Raw genomic sequence first — 24,128 nt, 5'->3', positions numbered from 1 at the left:
ATACACATCTGAGGTGAGCTATCATTACTGACAATAAACAGGGCTGGTAATATGCACCTTCACGCAAATACTAAGGTGTACCTGAAGTACACATGCATGCACACACGTTCCTGACAAGCATGCCATAAACACACTAAGCAACACTCCTGTTGCTGACTACTTGAGTAAAGGGGAGTGACTCACACAGAACACTTTCTGCTGTGCCTGAACACTGCAGGCTCACAGTGGCATAGAGAGGACAAGGCTTCAAGTAGGTACAAGAAACAAAATCAAATCAATGGGCCTGAATGTGAAATTTCAACATTAGCCCTGACCATTTCAAACAGTACACAGTTATGAAAAACAAGAGCTAAAGAACAATGACGGAATGAAGCCCCCACAGTTTTTTGTTACCAGTCTCCTCCTACAGAGCCTCTTACTATGCCTAAAATCACCGCTGCCTTGGAAACCTTTGGATTACTGCAATGATTGCATTCCCAAATTCTCTTTTCCCACTGAGAAGTGTGAGAGTTGGCACACAGGAGTGAGAACCCAACAGCAAAATGTTAAAGGGGATTTGCATTAGTAATTAGGTCCATGCGTGTGGTAGCATGATCAATATTTGGTCTGTGGGAAAATTAAAAGTGCAACAATATTTAAAGCAAATAAATGTAAGCGTGCAAGGCTGTGTTGTATCTGAGAAAAATGACTTTACTTCTTTTAACACAACCTTGAAAATAATAAATTACTCAGTAACATTCCTATTTCAATGGCCTTCAGGAGGCAAAAGGCAGAAGCCTGTTCTGACAAACTGTTGTCTTTTCAGGTTCTCCACTTTGTTTGTGCTCAACCCAACCTAAGCTTTACTAGAACCCTTTTAAATGAATATAATCATCATTGATCATTCTTCATAAACAGGTACAATGGTTACAGACTAAGAAGTGTCTCTTCCATCCAGACCCCGTTGCACTTCTTCAGATATAATTGTACTGGGGGAATTTGTATTTATTTATGAATAACATTATGCAACACAAATCCTTGTTGTGGTAATAAATAATATATCAGCAGTCCAGAGCTATGAGGAAACCAGAAAGGAAGAAAAACACTACTGGTTTAGAATGTAATGATGGGAAATCAAGTTTGAATGAAAGTAATATAATCATGCCACATAATCCTTGTTGGCCCCGAATACAGGTATTAGATAATAATTTGTAGCAGAAAAACACAACAAAGACATGAGGTAGGCAACACATTATAGTTAGCGGCTCTTGTGGAGTTAGTGGTCCTAGTAATCCAATTCAAACATGTTGGGCATTTTTACCTGCGTCGTGGTTTTAAAAACATTAATAGGTTAATCTACCAGATGTCACCCCTGTATGCACACCACTTTTAGATAGGCAATTGTTTTTACACTCGGACAAATCTTTAGCTGTATAATGTAAAATTATTTTACACTGCGTTTTCTCCTTTACAAAACGTTTATTATTGTTGTTCATCTTTATTATCACCTCATTTACACTGACTTACACCGATGCTTTTGTTATAATTTGACATCTGTCCATTCATTAGCACCAGAACTCAATGTTCACAATAGATATTGATGACATTTTTTTGTAGTTTTTTTCCCAAGAAGGGAATGATTCGATTTTGGGCAGTGATCTGGATCCAGATTCAGGATTTCGTTTTTTTAATAATTGTTATATTTGTGGGACAAAAGAGTGCTTTCTCTGGCTTCTCTAAAGAAATAAGTCATCCTGTTCTTTACGTAACATGTTTATAAGGGAAATACAGAAATTCTGGGTTTATATAATGTATGACAACGCCCAGACTATCATTTAATAACAAACAAACAAAAAACATTATTAGTTTAGACTTGCTGAATTATGGAGTAAAGTATGCCACAAATGAGAGCGTCTTCAAGGTGGATGATTCAAATAAAAGTCTATGTTTAAATAATTGGAGGAAATTGCAAAGATTCTTGAAAAGAAACCTGAGTGTCAAAGGCGCTTTAGGTCTCTCTTAATCAACACAAAGATATGCAATTAAGGCTGATTGAGTAAAAATCTGCAAATCACAATGGCAGCCATGTAATTGTGCTGTATTGAATCTTATTGTTGCATTAGAACTGGTTCAGTTCAGTCTGTTGTTCATAGCTCATCGTGTTTTCAATTTACAGTTAATACTGTAGTGCAGTTTGACGTTTTTAACCAAAATTTAGCAGCAAACTATTAGTTGGACTGTGGTCTAACTTCGACAGTTTGGGTTTGTTAACTGTGTATATACAAAGTTATACTACAAAACGACATAATTAATTACAAGTAAGGTATACAAGTCTCTTCGGGTTCTTCCTCTGTTTTGGAGGTCAAGAAAACATCTCACGGAACACAATGTGACGAACTGACGTTAGCTTTGTAGCAAGGATGGCTCAGTGATAACTGGCGAATATTTAGCGAGAAAACACTCAGTAACGCGACGTGAGGGGTTATTTGGTCAACACGTCACGTTTTTCTCTTATTTTTAACCACTGTTGTTAGTCTGAAATGCTGTGGGTGTGATGTACATGATGTGGAGATGTCGGGCTAAGCTTACCAGCACAGGAGAGCTACAACGAGGCACACCAACAAAACGCGCAGCCTCTTCATTATCTTCCCGCGGGGACCAACATCCTCGCTCTTTGGGTTTTTTCTGGTCTGTCACGGCTACACAATACACCGAAAACAAGCTGTAGACCTGTGATAATTTCAAAATAAGAGACGATGTATTCTCCAGCTAAGACCCACACTGAGGAGGTGTGATAATTGTCATTGTACGAGGGCAGTCCGCCTCTTTTTTAGCTTTAGCAGCGACTGCTGTTGACGAGTAGCTCACCCTGGGTAAGTTCAACCCATGCTTTACGCTCAGACCAATCACAACACAGATGAGGGCTTGACGGCCAATCAAGTGAGGCGTAGCGACACCGTGTTCGGTAAAGCCTCGCCCCTAAGGATGAGGATGTGGTGCTGGTCCCGCAGGACGCGTCAGCTCATTGATAAGCAAATTAACAAAGTATGACACATTCCAAGTTGTTGCACAACCATCTCATGTCAAACGTTTCAATAAAGATGACAAAGCGCTTACGTTTGGCTTTGATACCTTAACAAACAGGCGCGTGTTAGAAGTGCAAACACTCCATGAGGTGCGGAGGAACTGCTTCAGCGAATTTGAACATTCTGTACTTTACCTATCAACACCTGACTGACAACCCATAAAAATAACTTTTAACACGTTTAATTTTAGTATGGGTGAGCTTTATTGTTGGTTTGTTTGATAGACGTATTATATTTGTGGCATTGAGTTGTAGTTATTACCATTGTGGGTTCCTGTTCTCTGTAACCGGCTGATAAAGTTTACAGCTTGCAGCTATATTTTTGTCTTTTAAAGTAATACATATCATTTACACCTTGTTTGATTAATGGTTCACGATATCATTGACCGATATTCCAACACATTAAACATGAAAGCGTCGTTAGTATTTGCACAATATTGTTTTAATAGAACAATAATTCATCTACACATAATGTACATGCGTTGACAGCTCGAAGACCACATATCCAAACTACCTACTACAACTACATATCCCAAAATGCAAATCTAAAAGCGCCCTAAAAATACGCCTGCATCTTTTTAATCATTGCTGATGTATATCCAATAACGAATGTGATACAAGAAAAAAAAACAATTTGAATAGAAATAGAATGTGACGTTTCGTTTTTTGAATAACAGTTCAAAGTGTTTCGGGGATTTTAAACCGGCGGGGTCCTGAACTCCCGACAGTTGAGTCCTGAGAACATTTTTACAGAAGTGAAGTTTGGGCGAGCACAGCCAGCTGCCCTTTCACATACACAGTGGCGGGCTACTGTAACTCAGTTTGGGTTCTGTTGGACTCGTAGACACACAGGCAGACTATGGAGCTGCTCCGAACATTTTTGTGTGTTTTATCAGTGTTAGTCTCGGAGAGGTTTGTGGCGCTTGATGCCTTCTCTCAGTCTATGGACAGTGACTTCACGTTCACTCTACCCGCCGGTCGAAAGGAGTGTTTCTACCAGACCATGAAGGAGGACGCCTCGCTGGAGATTGAATATCAGGTCATATAGTCTCTAATAACTCAAAAAGTCTCTTATGAAACTGACCAAACACGGTAAAACCGAGAACGAGATCTGAACCATTGAATTCCACCATTTACAGTACATTAACATCAGTTAATCCTGTTGATTAGCCATGTTATTATTTGTATTGCTCCTGTCATGACATTAAACATTAATTCAAACTGCACTGGTCAGAGGCTGTATAAAATCAAGTTATCCACTGTCAAACAGAAATAGCAGGTTGTGTGGTTCACACCTCGATTTTTGTATTGTTGGAAAGAATGGAAACCTGTTATGCTGGTTAACTTGCAGCTGACAGCTCTTTCTACTGTGTCTGTGAGTTAGGTGATGCCAGGAACGTCCCATATGAGACATCACAAGAACTTTTTATATATGTTGCAGTATCTACTGTGGAGACAAGTTATCCAGGTTTATTACTGTATTGGTGCTGTAATGATGAGAGAGAAAGATCCATCTCACAGAAATTGACTGCTGCTACACACTCCTGAGAAAATACCAACCCACACAAACGTGCAGTGTTGTTTATCTATGTATCTCAATGTCTTCAACAGGTATTAGATGGTGCAGGCCTTGATGTAGATTTCTTCATCTTCTCTCCCTCTGGCAAAGTTCTCTTCAGTGACTACCGCAAATCAGATGGGGTACACACGTAAGTCGCCTATTATTCCCTCAAAACATCTTTGAATGTTAAAGCCAATACACTTAAGAGAAAATTGGATTTATGATTAATAAGACTTATTTGAGACATGACATGAGAGTGACCCATTTCTACTTGTATTTACTGGTATCTAGATTTGTGAATATATATATAATACCTTATATATATATAATATATACAATACCTTCTGTATTGGCTATTTGCAATGATTGTATTGGCTATTTGCAATGATTGTGGCTTTGATCAGTTCATCTATTTTAGCCTCAGCAGTTGATTATTTTTGTTATTATTATTATTATTATTATCATCATCGTTGATCATTGTTGTTGTTAACCCCAAATGTCATGAATGTACAACAAAAATAAGGATAGATTAAGGTCCAGGCCTCCAGTATTAACACACATATGTTAGGTATTCATAGATGGTCTGAAAAACCTTAATCACACGGACCTATGTGCAAGCTAATTCTAACCACCTGTGTTTTCCTGCAGCGTTGAAACCGAGGAAGGAGACTACATGTTCTGCTTTGATAACACATTTAGTTCCCTCTCTGAGAAGATCATCTTCTTTGAGTTGATCCTAGACAATGTGGAAGTAGATGAAGACCATGATGACTGGAAGGAATATGTTCATGGAACAGACATGGTGGATATGAAGCTAGAAGACATTATGGTGAGTCAGAAATAGAAAAGCAGAATTTGGGGCTTAACTTATTGGCAGTTACAAGTAAAAAAAAGTTGTTTTCATTGGATGTTTTAGACTTTGTCCCTCTCTTGTCTGCTGTTGAGATATTTGTCACCGTTCAAATGTGCATAGGATGACACAGGGAGTGCAAAGTGACCCAGTAAACAGACTGCCAACAAAGTAGATTGCAATCTACTGCAAATGAGCAAAGGCACGACAAGGCTGTCACAAGAATAGAAAATGTCATGAACTCCCACCTATAGCCAATTGTTTCAGCTTGCACCGCTCCCCTCACCAGAAGCTGACTTCATTTGTGTCAGAAGTCAGGAAATGTAAGTCCCAGCTGTGGACAAACTTGTTTTCTCACCGGTTTGTAGAAGGAACACACATGAATGAGTTGTGATTATACTTTTTATGTAACGTTAAAACTGACCTGACCCTTCTTATTTTGTGCTGCGTATAATTAATAATTTTTCTTAGTTAAGCAAATGAAAGGTAGTTGATTTTTTTAAAAGGATTATTTCTGAGTAATTTTATTAGCTCTACATCACCTAACATGTTTTGTTTGTTTGTTTTTTGGTCCTCTCCTCCAGGACACGATCAACAGTGTTAAGGCTCGGCTTAGCAAAAGTGTACAGATCCAAACAGTGCTGCGAGCATTTGAGGCTCGAGACAGGAACATCCAGGAGAGCAACTTTGACAGAGTGAACCTTTGGTCTGTAATAAATCTCATCCTCATGATGTTGGTGTCAGCGGTTCAGGTCTACGTAGTTCGATCGCTGTTTGAAGATAAAAGGAAAATCCGTACATAATGCTTCCCCTAATGGAGTGACGGAGAAGCTGATGCACTTGCCCACAGATAACTTTGGGATTTTTTTTTCTCAGCTGATCCGCGATCTCCCAGCTTGTGACTCGAAACACAAGATATTTTCCAACCATGCACACATACAGATATACTGATATTCTTAATAACAATGTTGCCACAATTATTAATATCCAGTCCACTGGAATTTAAGGGTCTGGTTTGGAGCAGAAACATACATCTGTCAGTCTCTCAACTTTGTAACCTCAACCTCTATGACAGGAAAACATTTGCCTTTCTTGTTTTATTTTTGTTTATTTTTATAGCCCTAACTCTTTAAGAAAAAAAAAACAAAAAAACATGAACATGCATGGTTGTAGTGCAACTATTTTTCCAACAAAATCTAAAATGAGAGAGCCTTAAATCAAAATTCTGATTCAGAGATGTTTTATCTGAGCGCTAGGTTGAACAAAATGAAGAAAGGGTACAGTGTCCAAATAGGACTGGGAAATGCATCCACTCTGCCAGCATGTCTTCCTATGCATTAGCCAATCTTAACAATGTACCCATATTATTACATAAGATGCCTTTGTGGTTTGTCATTCAGTCTGGCAATATTTCTTACTTGTTGACCTTTTATGACAAAACTGAAATTACTGGCCTTTAAGTAGGGCCACTTTGCTAATGCTGCTCTTTGGCACGTACGGGATCATGGAGGAGGAGAAACAGAACTAGACCATCTCCAGAGCTCTACCCTATCCTGTGTTTTCTCCCCACCCTATCCTGTGTTTTCTCCCCTCTGCCAAGACTATAGCCTTGTGGCCCACATGGCTGCTAACTCCACGACCCTCCCCTGTGGCATGATGTGATGGGTGTCTGCTTTCAACCACCCACTGTGTGAAGATGTTGAGCCTGCCTCTCTCTGGTGGTAACACAAGTCTATTTCTATCTTACTGACACCTGCAAGGTCATTACCACTACTACGTGTGTACACTGCTCAGTTTAATAAACATAAGCAGTTCACTACTTTGGCTATATCAGCAATCTTTTGAAATGTTAATAATGTGTATTGAATCTGATATTCAAATCTTTTATTAGCCAAATATACAAACTACTCTCTGATCATTGCACTGCCACTGATTCCACACAACATATTTCTATAATTTCACAGTTTAACATTTTGGATCCTGGAGTATTTATTGAATTATGGGGGATTCCTGGTAACAGGTCCATTATTTGTTTTACATGTGAATGAAGGAGCACTGTTCAAGAGGCTTTTATGTCATTATTTGTTTCTAGGCTATTAAGATGCTCAGGTATCTTGTGACAGGTTGCAGAGAGTATTTCTGGTATTGGTATTTACTGAGCTTCACAGTTAAAACATTATTGCTCTCCCCCCCCTGGCTGAAAGCTCCATGTTGCCATCTTCTGAATTTTCCTTTTTCAGAGCTCATACTGTGACTGTGCCATATGTTGAAAATGCTGTAAAACTAAACTTTGAACAGTGTAATTATACATATAATATGTATGCGTTTATCATACTCGTTCAGCTGTTACACTGCTTTTGACCATCCCCTCTTTTTGTTTGCCCATTTAAATTCACTGTGGTTTCAAGTGCTTAATCGTAGAAGTGTATGTTAAGATTAGATAAAAAGAAAATGTATAAGTGATGGATTTGAAATATAAATTTGCTGTTGAAACAGTTTCAGTTTTTTTAAAGCTAAAAATGTATATACAAAAATAAAATATAAAAAATGTTTAAGTGTATTTCTATGTTACTGAATAGGACACTTTTGTTTCTGATGCAACAACCACGGTGGCTTTGAAAAAGATATTTTTACTATGAAGCGGTGGGGAAGAGTGAATGTGATGTTATATGGTATTTATTCCATTATTGACTTGTAGTTGAAAATGTGTATAAATTAAACAATCTTACATTTTTCCAGGCCGTGTGTTTCTTTAATGTACATGTAGACACTGTGTGGAACAAACCTGCAGGAAAGATGAGCTTCTTCAAGCATGCAGCAGCTCAGTGGAAATAGCTTTGACTAATCATACAGCTACTGAGCCATCTGGTGTTTTCTGGTGGTGCAAGGGTTCATAATGGCTCTGCTGCCGGGAGTCTACCAGATGCTGAGTGGATGATAAGTCCCAAAAATACACCTAATGATAAAATAACAGTACAGTATGTAGAGACTGGTAAAGAGACATGTATAAGGGTCAGTGCACGTTTTCTTTCCCATAAAGTTTAAATGCAAGATCCTAAATTAAATTCCAAAAAAGATGTTTACTTACTGTATGGGCTGGTAAAAAATTACCTGGGTGGTTGGTATCTGCTATCACAGTGGCGCTCAGCTGTAGCTGACAGGATCACTGCTGTATGACCTGTCACATGGGAGACAGGTGAATGTCACAGTCGGTGTGATAAACATCTTTAAAAGTCACAAACATAAGTACTAAATGTATTATAATATACTACAACATAACACAGTACAATACCATACAATAAAAATCCAAAGCGGTTGTAATTGCGGTTGTCTGACTGAGTGGGGCAGTAATGTTCCATCGCTGTGTTTAGACTGCCATACCAGGAAGAAGCAGAAGGTGACGCTGTTCGCTGTATGTTCGCCCTGCTCAACAGCATCACTTCCGGGAGAATGACAGGAGATAGTACATTCATACAGTAACCACGATTCAGGTAAGTGGGGAAATATTATTGGAAATATTTGGAGGTGTCTGAGGAGAAACTTAAGTCATCGTCAGCACGTAAATGTTATGTATTGTGACACATAGCAGTTCTGGGTTTATTTCGCGTCAAAGCCGGAAGTACCGTTGGTTGGTTTTATTCTAGCTAGCTGTCAAAACACTACTCAAACCAAACACTGCCACTGTGCTCAGATAAGATCCGCTCACCTGACAAACAACACTCCAGGTATGTTTAAACACATGTGACACGGTCAGAGCTGCCAGTTGAATTAACGTGACAATAGTACATAACTTGTTAACTTCAAGGATTCGATACCTTGAAGCTAACGGAGGCTAACTGATGAAATGCTGTTGTCAATTCTGCAGACGATCCCCCTCAGCTGCTGTTGTTCATTTAGAAACATTAATTTATCCGATATTTGTTCATCATTTGTGTCTGTTTTATTCCACAAGATACTGTTATCACTTGCTCCAAGCTGCCATGTGACGAATCGGGTAATTGTAATATGCAGTAGGGCTACAACTGACTATTTTCTTTCAATCTGTTAATATTTTTCATATTCAGTTGTTCTTTTAGTCTCCAAACCAAAGATATTAAATTGAACTGTCACAGAGATGCAAAGGAGCCACAACACAACGTAATTTGTATAAAACTCATTAGTCAGTCATCAAAATAGTTTAGCAATGTAGCCCTAATATGTAGATTAATTTATAATGAAATACAATCTCAAACAGCTTCAGCACATTCCAGGCTTGTCCACAAAGGCATATGTTTGGTAAAATAGCACCAACATGCCTTCATACAAATCTGTGTCTGTGTGTGGTTAGGGTGATGGGGCCAGACAGTGCCCCAGATCCAACAGTGCCCTGGCGGAAGGTGCTGTGGGAGCGCCAGCCATTTCCTGACAACTACGTGGACCAGCGCTTCCTTGAAGAATTACGGAGGAACGAGGGCCTCCGACACTACCATTACTGGGCTGTGGTGAAGGAAGCAGGCTTTGTGGGGCAGCAGCTGTCCTGTGTGGCCATTTTCATCACCCTCTGGCTCTACATGGAGCAGGTGAAGCCTAAGAAATGAATGTAATAATTCATTTCAAATAATAGAGCACACTTTGCTTTTAATATATGTAAAGATAACCCACTTCCTTTTTATTCCTTTAGGGTCTGCTTACCCCTGAGATGCTGTTGGTGACCAGCCTCACATGTGCGGTGCTGGGTTATGGACTACACCAAGCTTTGACATCACAGGTTGAATCCGGCTGTGAGCCCCGTACTCATCTGGCTGACTTGCAAAGTGCCACCATTTTTCTGTCCTTCACCTTTGGATTCTCACCAGTTCTTAAGACACTAACAGAATCTGTGAGTACGGACACAGTGTATGCCATGTCTGCTTTGATGTTGCTGGCCCACCTGGTTTCATTCCCTTACGCGCAGCCTTCACCCCCAGGAAGTCTGTCCCTAAATGCAGCTCTGTTTGCCTCAGTGTGTTTAGCCTCGAGGTTGCCTGGGGCCCTTCACACCTTTGCCATGCTCAGCTGTGCCCTGCTGGTGTTTGCCCTGTGGCCATGTCTGCTGCAGAGGCTGAGGGACAAGGCTCCCAGCCACTTCACTGGGGTGTGTGTGGGAATGTGCATTGGAGGAGTAGGAGGTCTGAGCTCCCAGTCTCTTGGTGGGGCTGTGCTGCTGGCACTGGCCCTAGGAAGTGTTACGTTTCTCTGTCCTTTACTACTGGTCAGGCTGCAGAGGCACAAGGACAACATCCAAGGACCCTGGGATGAGGCTGAGATTCATGAAGATCTCATCCACTTCCTTCAATAAAACATGTTACAAGACAAAAGAGAAACAAACATAACTGACATTTACTGTTAAAGAATTATGCTGGGTTTTTTTTGTTTTTACATCTGAACTGACTAAAATGTTACTGTTTGTTAAAACTGATCATCTCTTTGGACAGCCACAAATTCTTGTTTTAATGTTAAAGCTGCTACTAACAAGTGTTGACCTCAGAATTTGTAAATACAGTAAATCAACTAATGTGCAATGCTGACTTTCTTAACTGGTGGGTTTATGGTTGTGTCCAATGTGGTGTTGATGTGTATGAATGGTTGGGCATTGTAAATGACAGATTATGAACAAGGGCTCTAATTCTGTTGGAAACTACAATATGTTTAAATTAAACATTATTCTACAGTTTAAGGGTTTTTGTCAAGCTTCTCTGTAATTATTACTATCACGATCATCACCTCACTGCTCCTCTCTTTTATCTGGTATTAGACAAATAGATGGGACAAGTAATTAAGATGTTTCAGCAGTAGTGCTGGATGCATTACAAACATGTTTATTTTTATGGATTAAAGATTAATTACAAAGTTAAATGTTTTATCTCACTCCTTTGTAAGCAACTGTCTGTTCTGTAGATGCTTTTCATTTTGAATTTGATGAATGATGAGAAATCTCCAAAATTTAGTGTTGTGCTTCTCCAAATTGTTCTAAGAAAAGTTCATGTTTTGGCTCACAATGCAAAATCACATGTGACTTAGGAGAAAATTTTTTATACACATGCAGTACACTGAGTTAACTCAGTCCACACCCAAGAGCAGGGAGTTAATTAAACCTAGCAGCAGTGGAAATGGACGCTAGGTGTCACACCTTCACCTCTCCTCTTTCTGGCTCAGATGAAAATGTGTCTGCATGCTTTGCTGTTGGGTTTGACTGCTCCTGTGGTGCCATGATCATAACATCAGACGACTTGGAGCACAAAGGCCAGTCAGGGTGTATCTATCTGTGCAGACGTCCTCCTCCTCAGACACACATGCAATCACTGAAGGATGCAGTAAGTGGTTTCTATGACAGGGAGTCCTAGAAGACAAAAGACTCATGTTAAACATTTGGAATGTTTTGAACACTTAATAAATGCGATGAATAAATTCAATAAAAACTCTGCCCCTCCTCCGTCCCTGCACCCTAGTTTGCAATCTACTATAATAATAGTATAGTAATGCTGTCCTCCTTTCTATTAAAAGTGTGGTTCAGATGTATTCCTTTAAATTCGCATTGTTTAAAATTCAGGAACTTAAGAAAAAGGAGGAGGCAAGCATATCCCATCATTTATGGCTAGCTATGTACAAAACAGGTTCAAGGCAGGGTGAATTGTGCAGACAGAAGTTCCCCAGAGGATACAGCGAGGAGTCCAGCATAGCGCTTCAGCTGGATTACCCATCACACACAGCAGTCAGCTGCAGCTGATGGCAGATGGGTAATTGAGTTCTTGTGCAGACAGGAACATTATTTCATAGCTGGGGTGTCTTGGGGTTGGCTTTTTAGAGAAGAGCAGATAAACCCTATTACTGTACAGTTCAGTTTCTTTCGTAACAGTAATAATATAGTGTGCATGTTCATCCCCCAAAAATGGACCACATACCACCATCTAATAATATATTTCACAAAGAGGAGGAGGTGCAGCTACAGATTCTATAACAGAACAAATAATTAAAAATTAAAAAGATAATGTCTGATCCCTTGCCATTCAAATTTGTCCATTTTGCAGTTAGGTTTCCATGTTGCGACTTTGAGCAGAACTTACACTTCAGCTTCATATGAAAAGGATTGTTAAAGATTCGGTGAGAGAAAATCAGTACCTATTATTATATATTACAACAGTGTAAATAAGAACAGACTGAAACATTGGTCCCTGCACACAACTGTCACTGTATATGCATTCCAAAGAAAAACATATGCCACTAGGCTATTTGAAAGTTTGAGTGTCACACGTCATCCCCCGCATCCATTGAAATTATTTTTAATTGTAAGGATAAAAATGAGGAACAGATAAAAGGCTTATAGTAATTAAATAATGGCATTTATAGTGCATGTACAGTAAATGGGAGAGACCGAATACAAGAGTCAGGAAAGGAATGAGAGAGACCATATGCAGGAAAGAACCTACAGAACCGTTGGAGAGCTCAGAGGAAATGAGGCAGAGAGAAAAAGGAGAGACAAGCCAAAAGCAGGGGAGGAGGACCAGTGAAAGAGGAGAAGTGAAGAAATGTACAAGAAAAAGAAGCAGGGAGAAAAAGGGAAAATAACTGTTTTTGCATGAGGGAAACTGAGGGAGGCAATAAAACAAAATGCATACTAGGAGAAAGAAGGGAAAAGAAGGGTTGAAGGACGGAGAGACATTTTGACATAGTGCTCAGCCTGTTGTCTCTGGCTCCAGCAGAAAGCTGTGTGGAGAGAGGTCTGTCTACTGAGGCTGATGGGAAAGAGAATATGAGAAACACATTTTCCAGTAGACCCCCACCCAGCTCAAATAACAATTCCCTCTACCCTTGGTAGGCTTTGAATGTGTGTAAGTGTATTGTGTGTATTGAAGGTCATCATTATAAGTGGAGGTCAGCAATCAGGACATAAGTGTGTGTGGTTTTAGAGTCACACTGTTACACAACGAGCACAGTTTGGTTGGCCAGTGAGCTGCTGAAGGCCATCGGTGCTCGAGGCAGCAGTGAGTCCACTGGGAGTATGCCCTCGAGGAACAGGTGTGGCATAGCAATGCATCACTGGCTTGCCACCAGTTACTGAGTTTTATGTAGTGTTTGACTGACTAGAGATGCAAACCTTAAAAGACAGGTATGGGGAGCTCAGTTTTCTTTCCAGGATGTGTCCATGCATCATATTTGTACCTGGGGGGGCTGTGTCCTCCAGAGTACAGGTGGAGGCAGAAGATTGGGGGCAGGTTAAGGTGGAGGGTTCTCCAGTGATTTCTCCGTTTGTGAAGCACTTACTCCTGGCGCTTCTGCTGCTGCTCTGGTGACTCATACATCAGCGCTGAGCCTTCTCCCAGAGCATAGAGCTGGGCCAGGGGCTCAGAGCTAATGAACTCCTTCACCTACAGAGAGGGATTACAAACAGCTGTGACAAAGTCAAAATGTAAGACTTTGTAAAGTGATATTTTACTCTGATTTGGGATTACGGCTCCAGATTCTTAAAGGGGTGTTGAAAATCTCTTTCTTTCTCTATTTGGCTTCTCTATTTCAAAAATCCTCAACTAACGTTTCAAAAGGAGAGCCTTTTGAAAGTGGTAGACAAAGGCATACAGACTTTAATGACCAAGTTAAGACTAATAAGGAACAGTCACTTTAAAAAATAAATAAATACATAGAGACAGTGAAATCGCAGGTTTTGCTGATAAAGCTGACGGCTAAAAGATGTCATAAAGAGAATACAAGAAAAACAGTTGAGTGTGTGGTCTGGATATCTTACACTGTTGATCATATGGTGTACAATGCTCTTTGACCTCATAGATGACGCTCGTATAGGAGTCAACCAGTTCATGACTAGTTTCCACCTGAAGTTCCAGCTGGGTGTCTGAAGTTGACAGATGCTCCATTTCACCGTTCATCTGATGACACAGACAAAATGGAGTTAGGGGAACTGCAGCATACACTGTTCAGATTATGCATTACATTTTCACCTGTGTTGCACCGCGCAGTGTATCGTGGTATAAGAAGCCTAAAGATCAGTTCAAACATTTGATGTATGAAGCAATGTCTATTGTCATCTGTTGTCATCTATTCTGTGCTGGGGATGTAGTGTAGAGCCACAGTAATAGGAACAGAGAACCAGAGATCAGAACAAAGGGAATAAAAGAGGGATGTAAGGAGGAGAGGGCAGAAGAAAGAAAAGGAGGAGTGGGTGACGGGGAACTGCTGATTAGAAACAGACTAGAACACACACACACATACACATATTGTAGTGACATCATAGGCCAAGAATGCTGTGCTGAGCAGCCAACGACAGAGCGAGATGGAAGGGGTGGGGGACTTGCCTTTTCACTTTGGCAGGAAAAGAGAAGGGGGAACATGGAGAAAGAGGGGTAAGGGTTTATGGCCAGTCTTTAAGGTTAGCAAAGGCAAAAAGTGCAATGAAACAAAGGTAAAGTGCAGACAGGTGCAGCTCCCCACAGCTAAGGTGAGGGCTGGATTTCATTAAGTTTAACGAGAGAGTCGGAGCACTGATGGTGACGTTCTCTGCGTGGACTCCGTGCCGTAGCAGAAAAACCTTCTAGTCGTCCAACAGAATCGAAGTATGACAGGACAACTCCAGGGATTTGTAGTCATTCTACATGTTCCAGCAATTCAAAGTCAGAAAACTCCACTTATTAATAACTAAGCACAGTATAGCAGCAAACACATGTGCTTTCATACAGCAATGTGCAAAAGTCATCATTAGATGTGTTGTTTTATCAACGCTATAATGACCATACAGTATGATTATTTCTCAATCACTTTAGTGGAACACGTCCAGAAAATATGGGAAACATGTATGCAGTTTTAAAAAGTTTATAAAAGTATTAAGTTTGACCTATCCATAGACCTAGGCTTTCTTATAACTGGAATGGAACCCTAATTAATCTTATTGGTAAAACCTGCATTTGTCCTATTATTTAATTTCAAAAATGATCTGCTGTGAAAAAGGTCTATTACACCAGGTTCATTCAAGACATGCTTGAGCGTTACATTATAAAAGTTGACCAACATTCAATCACAGCATTCCAATCCAAATGCCAATGATTACAGAATTTCCATTTTATTCTCCACATGAGGGTTTCAGGGGCCTGAAGCCAATGGAAATAAGGGGTGAAAAGCAGGGCACACTCTGGACAGGTCAACCATTCAATCTTTTATTAGTGTCCAGTTTACTTAATCCCCAATCTGCATGTTGACTGGGGAAGGAAGCCGGAGCACCTGGAGAGAATCCATGCACACACAGGGTGAAAATGCAAACAACAAAGCTTGTCTAAGAGTTGCATATTAGTATATACACTCACGAGCCACTTCTTTAAGTATTATGTGTACCTAATAAAGTGTCCAGTATGGTATAATGTATACCATTCTAGCCATTTTCCTCTCTCAGGCATTAACAAAGCATTTCACCCATGAGCACAGCCGCTCACTACATATTTTCTCTTTTTCCTGACCATTCTCTGTAAACTCTAGAGATGGTTGTGTGTGAAAATCACAGTCATTAGATCAGCCGTTTCTGAAATATTAAAGCCAGGCTGTCTGGCACCAACGGAAATTTCACATTTACAGTCACTTAACTCGTGTTATTTTCCTTATTATGATGCTCGGTGTGAACTTCATCGAGTTTTCTTGATGTCAAATGCTCAGAGATTGGCTGATAAGATATTTGTGGTAAGGAGCAGTTGAACAGGTGTTCCTATAATGAAGAGGCAGTGAGTACAGCCTCACAGTTGTATTGATGTGTTACCAAGACCTACTGACCAATCTATCTATTCCATTTGGTTTGTTTATTTATTAATTTTCTGAGTAATTGTCACAGCAGGTCACACTGTGGAACAGTGGCTATTGCCTCACAGCAAGAAGGTCGACTAAGGGCCAGTTTGACTGACGGCCTTTCTGATAAGAGTTTGCATATTCTCCTTGTGTTCATGTGGGTTCTCTTTGGGTACCCCGGTTTCCTCACACAGTCAAAAATCAAGCAGAGATTAAATGGACATTTTAAATTGCCTGTAGGTGTGATTGTGATTGTGAATAGTTCTGTTGACCCTGGTGATGGACTGGTGACCTGTGTCAGCTGGGATTTACTCCAGTGGTCCCACGACCCTCATATGGAGGAGTGATGAGTGAGTGAGTCACTTCAGTTTTTGTGCTTAATCAGTTTTCTCTCTCGTTTGGAATGTGATTGATGATGGTTTGACTGATCATTTTCAAAAAAGAATCAATAAATATTTAAATGACCTAGACTCACTAACCCATGTGTCACACATACCACAGTCTTCCACAACCTAAACCTTTTAGTAATGTCATTATTGGTTTCTCATATAACCTCAGAGTTTTAGCCATAATGCACACAATAATTTCAGCTGTTTTCACTTCATTTCAGCTGCTATAATTTACACCCGATGTAAATTTAAAAAAAAGTGTGAGGAGCGAGGAACATAGTAGTACCAAAAACACTTAGACTCAATCACACAATGTGTCATTTAATTTAACTATCACTTTGTGGAGTGGTTACTTTTTATGACGCCGAGTGCCTATTATGAGTTACTGTGGTGTATTTAAAAAACAATATCAGAGCAAAAAATGCACCCAACACCATGTGGATGATTTCTGGGATTCATGTTCTAATCTCTTAATACCCCCTTCTTCACGCAGCTCTTGTAATTTGGTTGCCTTCATGTGTAAAATGTGAACCCATTAAAAGCATTCCTTATCATTAAGTTGAAAATGTAAAAAGCTGTAGACTTAAAATTCAGTGTGGTTTAGTGGCATCCAAACAGATACCTAACACAAAATGACTGAAGACAGCCACCTGTATGTGTTTGCACCATCCTGGTTATCATATATCTGTATTTTACATTTTTCATCACGATCAGTACAAAACTGTATATTTATTTGCAGGAATTCTATACTTTTTTCACATCACTCTCTACACTAAAAGGTGTAACGTATATGTTGATATTTGAATATTTTTCTATTTTATCTTATATTCTTTACATTTTGTATTGCTAATTATATTAATATCATCTATTCATGTATTATGTAATATTATTATTATTATTATTATAATAATAATATTATTATTATTATTATTATTATTGTTCTGTTTTATTGCTTGTTATTTTCATATTTTGTACTTTTACCACCAACCCATTTGCACCTACTGTGGGATAAATGTAATATAATATAATATAACATAATTTTTTTTAAAGAAAATGAGTTCAACAGGCTACAGTTGGTCTACCAAAAATGAGTTGCATACAGTGAGTATGATATTGTGTGATACAAATAATGGAAAGATTCTCTTACATATGTTATAGATAAAAAGATATGCAAATGCTTGGCATTTGCAGTTCATACATATGCTCATCCACATAGATAATAATAATAATAGGCTCCCTCACAGTATTTCTCACGTATTGCTTGATATAATATTCCTCTCTGCAACTCATCCCTTCATCTCTGTCATGTATTTTTTTTCCTCGCGCCGTCTCTGTGCTTCGTCTGCGTAGAGGCAGCACAGCGAAGTAAGACACAAGCACGGGATCTGGAGTAGGCTGTGGCCCATCTGTTAAACATTTTTCTTTAATCACTCAGTTGTTTCTTTCCTCCTTTTGTTGTTCCCTTCTCACATTCAGAACACATAGCAATTAACCTCAAATATGTGAAACCGTTGTATGTGTGTGTGTGTGTGAGAACGAGAGACAACAGAAATGCAGAGGGAAAACTGACTGAGTGCAGCTGCAGAAAGCTTTACGGGGAGATTAAGAAACAGACTCAAACTCAGTTTGTGAGCTTATGGCTGGAGTAGGATGGGTGAGGCTAATAAGTCAGGGCGTGGTGGCTAACAGACAGGGAGCCAGGCCAAAGATGACAATACTAGAGTGCTATTACACTAAGATCTGGTCACTAACATTTGTATACACTCGTGAGCACAGTTGTTCTCTGTGCTGATTTATCACCAACACCAACATTTTTCCCTTGTCGCCTTTGGTATCCTCTCACCATCTCATGGCCAATGAGAGCTTTTTTTTCACTCATCCTGAGGAATTTCTGCAGAGCTCTGACTGCTTTAGATTTGAAGAGTTTCCTGAGGTTTTTGATTACTGTCAGACAAGGACAAAACCACTGCAATGTCTGCCACACACACTCACTCACATGCACACAGAGACACACACGCACACGCAAATACAGAAAGAAACAGGGAGAGTGAAGGGGAGTAGGATGGGGGCTGGGGTGAGGGGGTGGGGGCGCCATAGGACAGACTTTGACACATTCCTGGCCGATGGCTCTGATACTCTCTCCCGCTTTCTTTCTCCACACAACCCTTCCAGTTCTTCTTTCTCCCTCCTTTTTGTGGTGAGTCGAGCAATTCTTTCCAAACAAGAGCAGCCTCATCTCTGATCCAAGCTCTCTGGCTTTGATTAGCTGCTTAATGAGCCTGCCGTCGGTATGCAGTGGTCAATACACACACATTGGCAAAGGCGCGCACACACACACACACATGTGTACACTCACACACATGCACATACAAATCCAGTTTGTGTGTTTGAATGCAGTATTGCACAGAATTATAAACAAAGCCCACATGCTCGGTTAAAATCAGCAAAGCTTTGGGTCTGCTCCAGCACTCTCTCGCTCTCTCTCTCTTTCCTTTATGCTTTCTTTTAGTCTCTCTGTCTTACTTAATCTGTGTCACACACATAAACCCAGCTAACTCAAAACCTACCCTGCCATCAACAGCCTGGCATATAATGAGACAAAACATTTTTTTACACCCACTGCAGTACCCACTGGATATCCTTTCTGTTCTGTCAGTGAAGTTGAATGAAAGAGGTCAAAGGAAGGGCAAAACACCATTCTACAACATTGTTCTTGTTGTCCAAAGGAAGCTTATACTTCTCCTCTTTCACCTGGAAAAGGCAGAATACGGAGAGAGGGACGCATGAGAATGTAGTGTAAAAATATGACATCACAGAGAGGTGACTCAAGTGTTAATGGGGGAAAAAATGAAAACGGTTTACTCAGACGGCTCGGGCTGAATTACATGCATGTCTGGTTGTAAATATTTTCTGGCCTGCATCTAAAGATGAAAAGGGATTTCAGACAGCAAGCAGCAAGGTGAGCAGGAGATGAGGGACTAGCAGAGCATCTAAGTTTAGGTGATGCCTGACTAACTAGTGAGAGAGAGAGAGAGAGAGAGATGCTGTAAGTCTATAGTCTGTCATTGGGACTCATGAATGACAGAGAACAGTTGGTGGAGTGAAGAGAAACAGACAGTATGGAGGCCGGGTACAGAGAAATTAACCAGGGTGGGAGGGAATGAGAGAGGGAGTACGAAAAAAAAAGAGGGAAAGAGAGACTGGGCCCACATGTGAAAGTCATTACTCAGACTCAGGCTCTAACACAACATTTCTCCTAAAGTCAAGCCCTTCCCCCTCATCTCTCTTCCCTGGCCTGCTCCCTCTTTGAAACCTTTGAGAAAGGGGCTTCCAAACAGTTGTTTGGAACAGCCATGGATGTGAGAGAGGGGGAAAGATGAAGTAGAGAAATAAAAAAATAAAAAAATAACTAAAGAATCCCTGCCAATGAAGGCGTCTTAAATGTCTTGGATGCTGTTGGTATAATATGTGAATGTGCTGGTACGTTTCCCTCGCTCTGTGCTCCCCTGAACCCTACGACTCTCTTCCTTCATCCCTCTTTTTTTTCTGAAGGGGGCCCACTTCCTGTTACAGAGGATGAAAAAATGACAGAAAGCGATTGGCGCCCATGGAGCAACATCTGGGATCGCTTTAGACGGAGGGGGAGGAGACTGGAGAGAGTACATGGTGCTCTGATGGGGTAGAAATAGAAAGTTGAGATGAGGAAGAGAGGAAGAGGAGGGATGGAGGTGGATAGATGGACAGAGGGTGGTGAATATTTCTAGAGTAGACGAGGAAGGGTTGAGGAACATAGAGAGCAGAAGAGCCTGTGCAGGAGAAAGCGGGGAGAAACTGCAGATCCCTCCAAAGTTGATTACCCATGGGTCCCATCAACCCATATATGGCTGCTAAGTTCCTCCCTAAATCTCTCTCCTTCTCTCACTCCCCTTATTTCCTTACTCCTTCCCCAAGTGAACAGGCAGATCCCTAGCTGAATGAGCGAATGTGCCACGTCAAGACTGGATACTGCTCGGAACACAGCCCTGCGGACTCCAGACTCGAGATCCATGAACATCTCCAAAGGAGGACAGCGATAGGACTGCATGTCAGATGTATTCGTAAGACCCCTCGCCCTGTGACACAGCACTGAGACGGGATAAGAAAGAAGAAAATGACCGAGGAACCATTCTGCTGGTTCCACTGCGCCACAGACAGGACTGCTAGCAAACAACCACAGATGGAAAAGCCTATATTTCCAATGAAAAAGTGAGGAACGGTCCTGCTCCGTCATCCCAGTGTTCAGACTACCTGTTCAGGATCTTACTGGTGTACAGTAGTCTGCACATTGGTTAGACTGTGCAAGGAAGTGCTTCCATACCAAGACCCGGGACAAGATGAAAAGCTGCATGTGCTGAGCCACTATTCTCTAATGTTCCGTTTGCATGCACATGTGCAAATGCCTTTGAATGTGCACACACTGTCACCAGTCGCACACTGTGTCATCCATTTTGTAGAACTTGTCGGCTTTAACTAACTGTCATTGTTGAATGCAGGTACAATCAAGGCAGAGAGGGTGACCTTAATCAGGAAAAGCTTTAATTTGTGATTGACATTTTCCATAATATATATTTGTGTGTTAGTGTAATAACTCTTGTGTTTACAGACATCACTATATTGTGTGTGTGTGCATGTGTGTGTCATATTCCAACGAGTGTCAGGGTGGTCGTGAACTATCATACATCAGAGGTGTGGTGTCTGAAGCTATGTCTCCTCTTCCCATAGACTAATGGATTTGAGATATGGAGCAGGCCTCACATACACGCACACACACACACACACACACACACACTCATACACACAGAGAGGGGAGTGTGTAGATTAAGTGTATAGGCATGAAACGTCTGTTTTTCTTCAGGGTGCCTGGTGGAGCTCTGGCAGTCGAGGGCTAAAGGAATGTTTGTCTGTTCAGTGTGCTGTGGAGATTTTAACTCCAACCTGAGGTCAGTGCAGTGCACAAATGTTGGTAATGCGCGGGAAGACGCTTTAAAGATGTTAAGAATACAGACGCGGCCCAAACAAGGATGGAGAGATGTTGGAGGGGGAGTTGATGGGGGGAGAGAGGGATATTTGTTTGAGAGCCTCAATTGAGAGGGGCGAGATTGGGGTGGGGGAGTGGTGGGGGTCAAAGGGGGAGGTCTGCAGTGTAGAAACAGCCATGTGGGATTTCTCTGGGCAGATCTTGGAAGCTGGTGTTTGGACAAAGCTTCAGATTTTCCAGCCAGGAATGTGCACAGTCCCAGGGAGACTGCCAACCACAGAGAGGGGGAGAGAGAGGGGGTCAGTGAGAGAGAGAGAGAGAGAGAGAGAGAGAGGCAGACAGAGATACAGAAGGGAGGGAAAACGCAATCGAGGTTAAAAAAAAAAAAAGTAAAAAAATAAAGGGGAGCAGAGCAGCAGTCGAAGAAATATATGCGTATGCAGTGTGGGCGGGGGGGGGAGAGAGAGAGGGAGAGAGGGAGAGAGAGAGTGAGCGGCAACTAAAATAGAGAAGAGGCAGAGGTTTAGCTCATTTGACTTTGCACACACACACCAGAGGAAATGCAGCAGATCTGATTGACTATGATAATATGGATGACTGACAATGCACTCATGCACTGCATTACAGCTGATCCCACTTTTTTAAACTAGTGTGCAGATATATAACGATGAGTGCACAAAACCAAAGTGATAAATTATTGGATTTTTAAAGTAGTTTCTAGACGTGAAACATACTTTGAGTGTCTCGTCATGGACCGCAGACTGCCAGAGTTTGTTGCTCTGAAGCAGCCACCACAAGCAGTAATCTCTGTGTTATTTGTCACAGATGTGTTAAGTGTGTGCGAGTAAGTGAGTGGATGACAGTGATAGGAAACCTACAACACCCATGAGTGTACAACATGGACGCCTGGGGCTGCGTCTGGGAACACTGTGTTCAAGCAATCTAGTGTTTATCTGAAAAAGTGACCATGTGTCTGCCTGAGTGAGTGTATATTTTTCTCCACTATTTGCAAGGCACTTTGTTTACATCAGAGTCTGTATGTGTACTGCATAGTGTATATACAAGTCTGTCCACCGTGTATACTGGTGCGTGCATGTGTGTGTGTCTCAGTTTGGCTTGGGACAGCTCCAGCTGTGTCAGAGTGAGCCGCTCCAAATGCCTGAACTCCCAAAAGAGGAAGAGAAGGGGGGACGAGTGAGCAGGGAGGTGGACGGATGGGGAGGGGGATGAATAGGAGGAATGGTGGGGCTCAGTTACAAGTCCAGGTGGCAGGAGAGAACTGCAAAGATGCTCTCGTTCAATTACACATATAATTGTGTCACAAACACTCCTCAGAGATGGAGTTTATTTTTAGTCACAACATGGCCTTCCTGTAAGTGTACACCAAGAGCAATAACTTTTTTTATATATATATATATAAATGTGTTCTACATAATGTTCTCTACAACCACTCAGTTATATCTGTCATACATTATACAATCAATTTCAGTGTCTACAGCAGCAGCGTTTGACGCATTGTCATCCACGTATGAATGTTTACAGGTGCCTTTTTCTATCCATACACAAATGCTGTGATGTCATCTCCCTTTCTCTCCTTTTTCCCCCCATTTCCATGCAATCAGCTGAGACAGGGTACGACTGTTGTGGTGTGTCTGCCTGTCTACACTTGCTGTGCAGACCTTCTGCTCCTGTACAGCAGGCACAGACAGGCAGACAGATGGCAGCCCCACTGACATCAGAACAGAGGGCCATCTTCACTTACTTCCTCCCATGGGCTTCAAAGATACAGTGATAACAATATCAGCAGATGTTATGTTTTTTTTTATGTTTAATGATCTGCCATCATCAAGCTGAAATGCAATATGTGTCAATAAACCTGGCAACTCAACTGTGCAGCTGCGTTTTGATTGTTCCATATTCCTATTTAGGACAAAATCTATATTATAACTGATCTTGATACAAGTTATTTGTTTAAGGGCCTTACAGAAGGACAGAGGGTTGAGCTAGTCCTTCACCTGTAATTCATGACAGGTTCTCTGCAGTAAGAACAACACCAGTGCTCCAGCTTTTATGAATATAGGGTTGCAGCTGGCCAGCCAGTGATTGCATATGAGCTGCACAACAGCCAAGGATAAGAAGCTTCAATGGCAGGACTGACACCAATCCAATCCAATTTATTTATAAAGCACATTTAAGCCAATCCCACATGGAGCCAATCCCAACTGATTTAGTGCAAAAAGGCACTGTACACCCTGGACAGTTCGCCAATCCATCGCAGGGCCAACATAAAAAGACAAAAAAGCATTCACTCTCACATTCACACCGACGGTTAATTCAGAGTGTCAAATCAACCTCTGAATGTTCTTTGGACTGTGGGAGGAAACTGGACACCGGAGGAAATCCCACATACTGTCAGTATTTTGTAGTCAAGTGTGTGAATAGTGACAGTGTTT

General features: G+C 41.0%; 3 protein-coding genes and 1 long non-coding RNA gene across 8 annotated transcripts in view; 2 read left to right on the top strand and 2 right to left on the bottom strand.

Annotated features, from left to right (window-relative positions):
* suco (SUN domain containing ossification factor) overlaps positions 1-2,840 on the bottom strand; it is a 34,665-nt gene extending 31,825 nt beyond the window's left edge. For 3 of the 4 annotated variants that reach the window (XM_058637560.1, XM_058637561.1, XM_058637563.1), the window contains exon 1: positions 2,569-2,840. In XM_058637560.1, the coding sequence (XP_058493543.1) occupies positions 2,569-2,621 (53 nt within the window). In that variant the 5' untranslated portion in view covers positions 2,622-2,840. The remainder of the gene's footprint in view (positions 1-2,568) is intronic. The other variant, XM_058637562.1, reaches the window with a different exon arrangement.
* Positions 2,841-3,797: 957 nt separating this feature from the next.
* Positions 3,798-8,211, top strand: tmed5 (transmembrane p24 trafficking protein 5). Its single transcript, XM_058639397.1, has 4 exons — positions 3,798-4,103; positions 4,676-4,773; positions 5,274-5,454; positions 6,060-8,211. The coding sequence occupies exons 1-4, from the start codon at positions 3,924-3,926 to the stop codon at positions 6,276-6,278; spliced, it is 678 nt and encodes a 225-aa protein (XP_058495380.1). The 5' UTR covers positions 3,798-3,923; the 3' UTR covers positions 6,279-8,211.
* Positions 8,212-8,856: 645 nt separating this feature from the next.
* pigc (phosphatidylinositol glycan anchor biosynthesis, class C) lies at positions 8,857-11,170 on the top strand. 2 transcript variants are annotated; one of them, XM_058638620.1, is made up of 3 exons: positions 8,857-8,966; positions 9,803-10,034; positions 10,136-11,170. In XM_058638620.1, exons 2-3 carry the CDS (start codon positions 9,807-9,809, stop codon positions 10,790-10,792), a joined length of 885 nt encoding a protein of 294 aa, XP_058494603.1. In that variant the 5' UTR covers positions 8,857-8,966; positions 9,803-9,806; the 3' UTR covers positions 10,793-11,170. The 2 variants fall into 2 exon arrangements, with proteins under 2 accessions (XP_058494603.1, XP_058494602.1); XM_058638619.1 differs by lacking the exon at positions 8,857-8,966 and adding an exon at positions 8,984-9,200.
* Positions 11,171-13,663: 2,493 nt separating this feature from the next.
* Positions 13,664-14,576, bottom strand: LOC131465075 (uncharacterized). The gene is made up of 3 exons (XR_009241282.1): positions 14,445-14,576; positions 14,234-14,372; positions 13,664-13,859 (listed from the first exon to the last, which is right to left on the bottom strand). It is a non-coding gene; the product is annotated as an uncharacterized LOC131465075 (long non-coding RNA).
* Between the last annotated feature and the right edge of the window lie 9,552 nt (positions 14,577-24,128).

Source organism: Solea solea, chromosome 9 (assembly GCF_958295425.1).
Source record: "Solea solea chromosome 9, fSolSol10.1, whole genome shotgun sequence".
Taxonomy (NCBI): domain Eukaryota; kingdom Metazoa; phylum Chordata; class Actinopteri; order Pleuronectiformes; family Soleidae; genus Solea; species Solea solea.
This window is presented reverse-complemented; position numbering and strand designations above follow the sequence as displayed.